The sequence below is a fragment of the Uranotaenia lowii genome, chromosome 3 (assembly GCF_029784155.1).
Source record: "Uranotaenia lowii strain MFRU-FL chromosome 3, ASM2978415v1, whole genome shotgun sequence".
NCBI classification, from domain to species: Eukaryota; Metazoa; Arthropoda; class Insecta; order Diptera; family Culicidae; genus Uranotaenia; species Uranotaenia lowii.
The window spans coordinates 62,400,538-62,412,214 of record NC_073693.1 but is presented as its reverse complement, the minus strand read 5'-3'; the positions used below and the strand labels follow the sequence as shown (position 1 = coordinate 62,412,214).

The 11,677-nt window shown below is 41.5% G+C and overlaps 1 protein-coding gene across 1 annotated transcript; it reads right to left on the bottom strand.

Annotated features, from left to right (window-relative positions):
- Positions 1-1,054: 1,054 nt before the first annotated feature.
- On the bottom strand, positions 1,055-7,006 carry LOC129752241 (uncharacterized). The gene has a single exon (XM_055748027.1). It carries the CDS (start codon positions 7,004-7,006, stop codon positions 1,055-1,057), a length of 5,952 nt encoding a protein of 1,983 aa, XP_055604002.1.
- Between the last annotated feature and the right edge of the window lie 4,671 nt (positions 7,007-11,677).

Sequence of the window (11,677 nt, the reverse complement as noted above, 5' to 3'; positions counted from 1 at the left end):
AAGAGTTTGAAAATGGTTTGAAGCCGCATTTTTTGTTGTCGAAACAAGCGAGATGTTGTGGTTAAAATTTGCGGTTCAATAGTTGGTTTCCACATATTTTTTCCAATATTTTTTCTTTATTGTTATTGTTATTGTTTAACATTGAATGTGTTATCTTCCTCGGCGTTCGATTGTTGAGCATCGTCAGAAAAAAATGTCAGATAGATAACCCCTTTGAACTCAATTTTTATTCACCTCAAAATTCACAAAAGTTGTATTTTGTTAAGACAGGCGCAACTTTTGTTCTACAGCAAACCATATTGATGGAAAATATTTCATTTATTAAACAAAAAAAAATTAAACTTTTTGTAACCAAGTTCGTTTAGTTTTTTTTTTTCAAAAAATCAATCCAGCATTGTTCCCGATTCGGCGACAAGATATAAGGCTTCCGTAGATTTAAACAATTTATTTGATTGTTAAATTTAACCTACAACCAATATTCCAAACGTTATTCTAGTATTTACTAATAAAGCAGTGTTTACATTTCAATAGATGTGGTTTATGTTTACTTACGTTTAGTGCCTGCGCTATGGTAAATATAATGGTCTTGTTGCCGGGGTTCAGTCCTGAACGGTAGTATCGTGTACTATTTTCAAATACATATTTTAGTTTAGAGTACATCAAATAGGTTGTGTATGTTACCTGATCGGTGTTTTAGGTTCGTAAGTATGAGGTCTTTTCGTAACAAGCTGTGATAGCGACTTTATGATCGAACTGCGATAATGAATGGTGATATAAACTGTGATGACAAACTGTGATGACAAACTGTGATAATAGGTTTAGCTTTGTGTTTAGATATTATAAGAACTATAGTAGATGAATGTACCTGTAGATAGTTGTTCACTAGTTTTAGCAATAAATCAATTTTGGAGAAATTAAACCGTCTACACTAACTGTCATATGTAACTAAACGTTTCACCATGTGTAATCAAGGATCCGTTTGTAAACTAGTATGTCTTCTTTCTTCGTTTATATTTTTCTTTACCGGAAGGCTTCTCTTCAGTCAATATTGACGTCAGTTGTGGTGTGGTCTTCTTGGTAGCGGAGGCGCGTTCGCTGATGCCGTAACACTCCCCCCCAGTAAGCCAGGACTTTGATGCTGCTTACTCTCGATGGCGCCTACGTCCAGGATGGCCAATTTAACAGCAGGGCGCTCGTAAACCTTGAAACTGGTTCTCACGGTTGCGCTTCGAACTTGTCCGTTGCGCTCGTTAACTTTTATCACTCGTCCTTTGGGCCACGTGTTTCGAGGTAGGTCTGGGTCCACGATGATCACCACGTCGCCTACTTCTATTGGTTTAATTGGATGAAACCATTTTCTTCGTCGATTTATCGTTGGTAAATATTCGAGAACCCATCGTTTCCAGAAGTAATTGGCAATGAGTTGTGAAGTTTTCCATGTGTTCTTTAGCGTGGCGATGCTGTCGTTGAAAGGGACTAGAGGTTTAGATCCGCTGGATGATCCGAGCAGAAAGTGGTTAGGGGTCAGGGCTTCGTTCTCTGCATTGTCGATAGGCATGTACGTGAGCGGACGGGAGTTGATGATCTGCTCAATTTCAAGCAGACTGTTCCTCAGTACTTCATCTGTAGGAGTCCTTGGAATCTGCATGTTTTGAAGGATTTTCTTCACCGATTGTACTAGCCGTTCCCAGCTCCCACCCATGTGAGGACTGATTGGTGGTAGGAACGACCATTTGGTATCAGCTGTAGTAAACTCTTCCATAACTTCATTGTGATTCATCTGGCGAAGTGCCTCGTTCAGCTCACGATGTGCACCAATAAAATTTGTGCCACGGTCACTGAAGATCTCTATTGGAGTTCCTCGTCGGGCTATGAAGTTTCGTATCGCCATTATGCAAGAGCTAGATGTAAGGGAGTGAGCTAGCTCTATATGTACTGCTCTAACTACCAAGCATGTGATGAGTACGCCCCAGCGTTTTTCAGTTCTCCTTCCAATAGCAACCTGCATTGGGCCGAAATAATCAATGCCAACGTACGAAAATGGCCTAGAATACGCTGAAAGTCGGGCTGGTGGCAAGTCTGCCATCATTGGCGGCTGCGGTTGGGCCTTAACATTTTTGCACCATTGGCATGTTTTGCGTAGTTTCTCACATACTCTACGAAGTTTTGGGATTTGATACTTCTGCCTGAGCTCATTAACGACTGCTTCGTAGTTCGTATGACGATAGTGCTCATGACAGGACATAACGATGAGTGCTGTTACTGGGTGTTCTTTGGGTAACACGATTGGATGAGCGGTTGTAGGAGGAATGAATTTACAGGCCGCAATTCTTCCACGCATGCGTAATATCCCGTTATCATCCAGGAAGGGTGAAAGTCCATAGAGTGAGCTGCTTTTGGGAACTCGAACTTCCATCCGATTGGGCTTTGACAGGATATTGATCTCTTCCGGAAAAACTTCTCTTTGAACGAGTTTATAGATGTGATTTTCCGCTTCTCGAAGTTCAACTTGTTTAAGGACTCCAGTTGTGCGATTTTGAGGCTTCGACTTTGCCAGATAGTTTCGAATGAAACGTAAAACAAATGCATAGACACGCACGACGGTCCACCATTTAGAAAATTTTGCGAAGTTCATGAGGGGTTCCTGTATAGTATGTACATTCACGGATTGCAGCATTTCAGTGGTAGTTAGTTCATACTGGTATGTTTGCAGCGGCCACTGTTCTTGTTTATTCCAGATAAACTCTGGGCCTCTGAACCATCGGCTGCACGCTGTAAATTCTGGAATCTTCTGCCACTTTGTTCCTTCGTCGGCCACATTCATTTTTGTAGGAACCCAGTTCCATTCATTAAGTTCGGTGTTTTCAAGAATTTCACCAACTCTCGCGCCTACGTACTTGCTATATTTTCGGTGATCCGACCTGAGCCAGCAAATCACGTCCCTTGAATCTGACCAGAAAAAACGATTTTTGATAGGAATCCTGTGGCTTTCTCTGATGTCGTTGGCGAGTCTGACGCCAATCACGGCCGCCTGGAGCTCAAGACGTGGAATTGATACGTATTTTAATGGGGCTACGCGAGTTTTGGCGGTAACAAAAGCGCATTCGATGTGTTGGCCTGTTTCAAAACGTAAATATGCCACGGCAGCATATCCTTTCTCGCTAGCGTCGACAAAAACATGCAGCTGGATCTGGGTTTTCGCTGATAGCGTGGTTGTTCTTCTGTAACACCGTGGCATCGAAACTGTTTCTACTTGCTCAAGGACTTTAAGCCAGGTTTGCCATTTTGCAAAATGTTGCTGGTTTATTGGGTCATCCCATTTTGTCCCCTCTCGCCAGATTTCTTGGAGTAAAACCTTGAGGTACATTAAAAAATTTGCAATCAGCCCAAGAGGGTCATAAATCAACATCAGGACTCGTAAAACTTCGCGTTTTGTTGGGACTTCTTGACCAAGCAGTAGTTCACGTTTGCATCGTTTTGGGATTTTGAACGTGAAAACATCTTTGTTCGTATCCCACCACATTCCGAGTACCTTTTCCGTGGCTAGGCTACTGTTCAGGTTCATGTTTTTTATGGTTTCGTCCCGCTCTCCCAATTCAGCTAATAACCTTTTTGAATTTGACAGCCATCCACGTATTTCGAACCCTCCTTCTGCATGAATGTTTCGGACATCTTTAGCTAGCTTAATGGCATCATTTTCTGATTCCAAGCTAAACAGCATATCATCTACGTATGTTCCGAAACGAATAGCGAAAACTGCCTCAGGAAGTCGATCGACAAATCGTTCGGCATTTAAATTTTTGACGAACTGTGCGCTACTAGGTGAGCAGCTTGCACCGAACGTCATGACGTTCATGACGTAAGTTGATGGATCTCTACCCTGAATTCCGTCGTTCCACAGAAATCTTTGACAGTGCTGATCGCTGTTCTGAATCAAGATCTGGTGGAACATTTCGCGAATGTCACCGGAGACTGCCCACAAGTATTCGCGGAATCGATGGAGCACGTGCGGCAGTGGCGTAACTTGATCAGGTCCTTTAAGAAGATATGAATTTAAAGAAACACCTTGAACCGTAGCTGCAGCATCCCAGACGATTCTTAGCTTCCCTGGTTTGTTCGGGTTGAAAACTGGGAAGATGGGGAGATACCACGTTTTGCCGGTGTGCTCGAATTCCTCTTCGGCGGACAACTTGCGGATGTAATCTTTAGAAGCATATTCTTGAAGCTTCATGTACATCGCGTTTGCCAATTCCGGTTCCCGGTTCATCCGTCTTTGCAAGCACTGATGGCGTTTCAGAGCCATGGGTTTACTATTTGGTAGTTGTACGTCATCATACCGCCATAGTAACCCGGTTTCATACCGCATTCCTTTCTGAACTGTGTTCGATTCTAGCATCTGTAATGCTCGTTCATCGTCCTTCGAAACGAGACGTTTTGCGTTTGCCTGTGCACCAATGTTGTCTGTAGCAATAAATTCTCTAACTGCCTTTGAAAGCTCGTCGCACTGACATATATGGTAGCTGAAAGCTTCCTTCGCAGTTCCAATCATGTGCTCATCTATTGAACAAGGTCCGTAGACAACCCAACCGAGACGGGTTAGAACAGCCGTGGGCTGATTTTCGAGCCCTTCTCTAGAGGTCAATGGATATTCGAGGCGTATGTTATCCATGTCTAAGAGAATCTGTGGCTTGATGTTGCTATAGGACTCAATGGGAATATTCGAAAGATACCGGAAGTGTTTTGATAAATCATCTACGGACATTGACTGGGCTGGGAGATCTAAACTTTGTACGGTGTGCACTTTGGAGAGATGATACCTTTCGCCTTGTTGATTACCAGCAATATCTAATGAGCATTTCACCGAATCAGCTTCATATCGGCCATGTCCAGCAGTCCAGTTGATACACAGGGGATAATTTTCGCCATTTAAATCCAGTTCTTTCCACAGGTCGTGTTCCATCAACGTGCATGTTGAGCCCCCATCAAAAAACGCAAACGTAGAAATAGATCTCCCTTTGCCGTGTAGAGTAACCGGAATATACTTTAGAAGGACCCCCCCAAGCGGACAATGATGCGTATTACAAGAGGCATTCTGTGCAGGATTGTCGATAGACGAAGAGCTTTTATGTTTCTTGTCGTCGTGTAGTAAACTGTGGTGTAGATAGTTGCATCCGTTTTTGTTGCAGGGTTTTCTCTCGCAAGGCTTGGAGTGCTTAGTTAGGCATTTGCGACAGATATTGTTATCTTTAATCAGTGACCAGCGCGCTCCGATGGTCATAAGCTGGAACCGTCTACACTGCTCCAAACTGTTGCAGTCTTCATTGCATGCCAGACATGTTCTCCGGGTGGTATCTTCTGAATGTTCATCTGTATGTACGTGTAAAAAAACTTCGTCTCTTTTCGGTTTGCTTTGGCCTTTTCTCGAAACCCGTGGCCGTGTAACCCTGCTGAAGGCTTCCACCATTCTGCCGATCCACCCATTAAACTCCAACAGCGTAGCGGCACCGTGTTTTTGTAGGTGATAGGCCCATTTCATTTTTATTGGTGTGGGAAGCATTTCCACAAGTTCTTGTAGCAAGGTGAGGTCGTACATGCATTCATCCAGTCGACATGCCTGGATAGTGGCACACAAATTCTGAACTGCCACTCCGAAATCGATCATGGTCTCCAACTTGTCGGCATCCGGTATTGGCATTTGTTTGACCCGTTTCACCATTGTTTCCACGATTGAATCTGGGTTTCCAAACAATGTTTTCAAACGGTTTATGACAATCGGAACGTTGTCGGGGTGCAAGAGAAGACACTTAACGGCGCTAAACGCCCGATCATATAAGCATCTTTCTAATCGGTCAAGCAGTTCGTCATTCCTAAAAGCACACATTCTTGAGGTTCTTTCAAACGCCGTAATAAAACGTGGCCAGTCTTCCGGATCTCCTCCAAATCTAGGAAGATCTTTAACTGTTTGTCGTGCTGCTAAGTTACTGTTGTTTAATGGTTCATTTCGGTAGCCGTTATTTTCATCTCGAAGATTCCGGGGTAGTTCACTCCTATGGGGTGTGGACATCGAAGCAGGTAAATGAAAAGAGGTTACTGGAATTTCATCATCTGGTCTTTCAGTCCGCATCATTTGATTGTGCTTCGATACTGATCCTGTTTTCGGAGGGGTTTCGGTGTATCCAGGTAACAACGTTTCATTTACGGGTTTCAAATTCGGTTCCTCAAATATGTCCGTGCTGCCCAGCCACTCTTGAACTTTGTCCATATCCGTCGTAGTCTCGGCATCAGAATCTTCCAGCTCTAGCATTTGCCGCTCAAGTTCAAGACATTCTTCCAACTGTCTTTTCTCTAACGATTGCCTAGCTTTCAGTGCCTTCGACTGAAACTCTTGTATTTTCACACTTTTCCTAGAAGTCTTCGATGGACACTTATAGCTACACCTTGAATTCGTTGCCATCCGAGCTGTGGAACTAGCCAACGGTTCCGCACCCTGTTGCTTCCGCTGTACTTCTGGGATTGATGGATGATTAGAGCGTTTCGGAATTGCTCCAGTGTTTGTTATCGGTGATTGTTGATTAATTTCATGTCTTTCAGGATACTGCTCTCGCGAAGTACTCGGCTGCTGGTTTTTATGCCATTGCAACTGCTCTTGCCCGGGCTCTACTGGTTTCTGCTGTTCCATTTCAGGTTTTTCGGACCGCTTAACCGTATGTTCTGGCTGCATTTGTTGCTGACCCTGTTTCCATAGCTCTTGCTTCCGTCGAAGTTCTTCCGTTTGTTCCTTTAAGACGCACTTTTCCCGCTCTAGCGCTTTTCTCACACAAGAGTTACAACTCCAGTCCTTATGCTCGATGCTATCGTCCACATTCACGCAGTCGTAGTGGAACCATTTGTCGCACTCGTCGCATTGAACCATTCTACTGGTATCAACGCCTCGACATAGACCGCAGCTTTCACCATCAGTAACGTTACTCCTTTTCGGACTACTCGATACGCCAGTTTCCGACATTCCGATTAAACGTTAAATTTAATTTGTTCCCGATTCGGCGACAAGATATAAGGCTTCCGTAGATTTAAACAATTTATTTGATTGTTAAATTTAACCTACAACCAATATTCCAAACGTTATTCTAGTATTTACTAATAAAGCAGTGTTTACATTTCAATAGATGTGGTTTATGTTTACTTACGTTTAGTGCCTGCGCTATGGTAAATATAATGGTCTTGTTGCCGGGGTTCAGTCCTGAACGGTAGTATCGTGTACTATTTTCAAATACATATTTTAGTTTAGAGTACATCAAATAGGTTGTGTATGTTACCTGATCGGTGTTTTAGGTTCGTAAGTATGAGGTCTTTTCGTAACAAGCTGTGATAGCGACTTTATGATCGAACTGCGATAGTGAATGGTGATATAAACTGTGATGACAAACTGTGATGACAAACTGTGATAATAGGTTTAGCTTTGTGTTTAGATATTATAAGAACTATAGTAGATGAATGTACCTGTAGATAGTTGTTCACTAGTTTTAGCAATAAATCAATTTTGGAGAAATTAAACCGTCTACACTAACTGTCATATGTAACTAAACGTTTCACCATGTGTAATCAAGGATCCGTTTGTAAACTAGTATGTCTTCTTTCTTCGTTTATATTTTTCTTTACCGGAAGGCTTCTCTTCAGTCAATATTGACGTCAGTTGTGGTGTGGTCTTCTTGGTAGCGGAGGCGCGTTCGCTGATGCCGTAACAAGCATTATTGTTACATTCAAGGCTACATATGTTTTTAAGTTTTTCTCATAACGAATAGCTATATGAAACTATGTTTTCTGAGACTTCGAAAAAGATGATTCTAGGTAAAATGGACAATTCTCTCGTTTTTATTGGTTTTTAAGCTTCTCTTAGCTACAGCGAATGCCACGCGCATATCAAACAGCTCATCAGTATTGAATCTAAGAACAAAATTTTTCAATCATTGAGCGAAAATTTTTTTTTTAAAATAATTATCGATGCGGTTTGATGATAGTTTTATATAGTTAACCCCACCTAGACCCGGGCACAAGAGTGTCAAGGCTCTTAGGGGGATAGTCTGTGGCACAGATGGGCAGTTTTATAAGCTAGAACAAAAAGTGCTCTGAAACTTGTGTAAAATTTCAAATGCTCTTTTTTATACAAGCCGATGGAAATTGACGAATAACAGTGACATCTATTGCTTGATTAGGTAGTACCTTTTTAGCGGCATAATATACAGTAAGGTTTTTTTTACACTGATATACGTACCGCGTAAAAAAAAACCGTGTAAAAAAAAACCGTGTTAATTCCCGACAACCGTGTAAAAAAAAACCGTGCTAATTCCCGAAAACCGTGTAAAAAAAACCGTGTTAATTCCCGAAAACCGTGTAAAAAAAGACCACTCGAATTCTGCAGCTTTGAAGTTCTGACACTTAAGACCTGAGACCTGAGACTTGAGACATAAGACCTGGACTTGGAAATGTAGACTAGAGACACGAGACCTGAGACTTTAGACATGACACCTGAGACCTAAGTCCAGGGACCTGAGATCTGAGACATGAAACCTGAGACTTGAAGAATGAGACCAAAGACATGGGACATTAGACCTGAGACCTGAGACTAGAAACCTAAGACATAAAACACGAGACCTGAGACCTGAGACATGGGACATGAGACCTGAGACATGAGACTTGAGACTTAAGACATGACACCTGAGACCTGAGACCTGAGACATGAGACATGAGACAAGAGGCATGAGACATGAGATATGAGACCTAAGACCTGAGACATGAGACATGAGACATAAGACATGAGACCTGAGGTATGAGACAAGAGCCATGAAAGATTAAACCTGAGACATGAGACTTTAGACCTGAGACAAGCTACTAGTGTTATTACCGCGAAAAATTATATAAGCTTCGATTACAACTTGCGACCCCTCTAGTGAAAGGGTTTGACTTGTAGATGACGAAAAACAGTGTCGCGAAATTGCTAGTCCAAGCTACTAGTGTTAGTACCGCGAAAAATTAGTTTAGCTCCGATTTCAACTTTCGACCAGTCAAGTGAAAGGGTTTGACTTGTAGTTGACGAAAAATAGTGTCGCGACTTTGCTAGTACAAGCTACTAGTGTTAGTACCGCGAGAAATTAGTTAAGCTCCGATTTAGACTTGCGACCCCTCTAGTGAAAGGGTTTGACTTGCAGGTGACGAAAAACAGTGTCGCGAAATTGCTAGTCCAAGCTACTAGTGTTAGTACCGCGAAAAATTAGTTTAGCTCCGATTTCAACTTTCGACCAGTCAAGTGAAAGGGTTCGACTTGTAGGTAACGAAAAACAATGTCGCGAGTTCGCTAGTACAAGCTACTAGGATTAGTACCGCGAGAAATTAGTTAAGCTCCGATTTAGACTTGCGACCCCTCTAGTGAAAGGGTTTGACTTGTAGATGATGAAAAATAGAGTTGCGGTTTCGCTAGTACAAGCTACTAGTGTTAGTACCGCGAGAAATTAGTTAAGCTCCGATTTCAACTTTCGACCCGTCAAGTGAAAGGGATTGACTTCTTGGTGATATTGGTTACATGGGGTAATCTTGAGAATCCGGGGAATTGAATAGTATTCAAAGTGTATTTTTCATATTTTGTATCACGTTTTGTTTTAATAACTGGCAAAATAAATCAAAACGCGCAAGCAGAAGCTGCAGCACCCAGCTGAAAATTAAGCAAAATCATCATTCTAGAGATCTCTGAGAGCTGTGAGCCCGTGCGTTTTTTGATTGTTTGAAAATTTGAACAAGATGCTACAAATTTTAGAAAATTTTTATCAAACATCGCATTCTTTGAAAAATTTGCAGTTAATGAAAATATAACTTAAAAATTTGTATCCATCCAATCATGAATTTTTATGATTTCAGCTAGAAGAATTTGTTACAGTGTTTTTCACCCCTAAATGTTTGTTGAACCCTCATGCTTTTTCTATAAAAACATTTATGGTTCAAAAAATATAAAAATTAATTCGAACAAAGCCAAAATACTGCAATTGGTGCTTCATGCATTACGACATTACAAATACATCACAACTGGTGGAACCAATAATTTTTCTGACTACCTCAATTTTATGTGCAATCAACTTTAAAACTTTTTTGTACAAACGGTATGATTATCTGCGGAAATAATGTTTTTAAAGGCCATTGAAGTTGAAAACTGTTGCGTGACGCACCAGATGCACCAGACGGTATCTCTGTTCAAAAGACATACGTCGTCTATGCCGATTTAGGCTTTGTAGACTGAATTAATTAAGTTGAAAATTTAAGATTAACATTTAACTCCAATACCGAGATGGGAATCGAACCCATGCCATCAGTGGACCAGCGATTGCCGTCTTACCACGCTAACCACTCGACCAGCGAGACGTATCTCACAACTAACCTTGAGTTCTGTTTGCTTCAAACACTTTAACTTGATTGGTCGCAGATTGAAATCGGAAATAAAACTTCTTTCTACCGGTAATAACACTAGTAGCTTGTACTAGCGAACTCGCGACACTATTTTTCATCACCTAAAAGTCAAACCCTTTCATTTGACCGGTCGAAAGTTGAAATCGGAGCTAAACTAATTTCTCGTGGTACTAACACTAGTAGCTTGTACTAGCGAAGTCGCGACACTATTTTTCGTCATCTACAAGTCAAACCCTTTTACTAGAGGGGTCGCAAGTTGAAATCGGAGCTAAACTAATTTCTCGCGGTACTAATCCTAGTAGCTTGTACTAGCGAAGTCACGACACTATTTTTCGTCAACTTCAAGTCAAACCCTTTCATTTGACCGGTCGAAAGTTGAAATCGGAGCTAAACTAATTTCTCGCGGTACTAACACTAGTAGCTTGTACTAGCGAAGTCGCGACATTGTTTTTCGTCATCTACAAGTCAAACCCTTTCATTAGAGGGGTCGCAAGTATAAATCAGAGCTTAACTAGTTTCTCGCGGTACTAACACTAGTAGCTTGTACTAGCGAAGTCGCGACACTATTTTTCGTCATCTACAAGTCAAAACCTTTCATTAGAGGGGTCGCATGTAGAAATCGGAGCTAAACTTGATTCTCGCGGTACTAATTCTAGTAGCTTGTCTCCGGTCTCAGGTCCAAAGTCTCATGTCTCAGGTTTCAGGTCTCATGTTTCATGGCTCTTGTCTCTTGCCTCAGGTCTCATGTCTTATGTCTCATGTCTAATTTCTAATGTTTCATGTCTCAGGTCTCATGTCTCATGTCTCATGTCTCATGTCTCATGTCTCATGTCTCATGTCTCAGGTCTCAGGTCTCAGGTCTCAGGTCTCAGGTCTCAGGTCTCAGGTCCCAGGTCTTAGGTCTCATGTATCATGTTCTTAGTCTAAGAGATAAGATTTTCCAACTTCAAAAAGATTCTAAGTGTTTTCCTTTGAAAAGGACTTAGAATATTTTCTCTCAAAAACCGTGTTAATTCGCGAAAACCGTGTAAAAAAAAACCGTGTTAATTCCCGAAAACCGTGTAAAAAAAGCCGTGTAAAAAAAAACCGCGTAAAAAAAAACGTGTAAAAAAAAACCTAGGTGTATTGCACTTTTCCTAGATAGCTCTTTCAAAATTAACAGTTTTTCGAAAGGATGCATCCTTATTTAAACTCATAAATAAATAAACCTATACATCAGAATAGG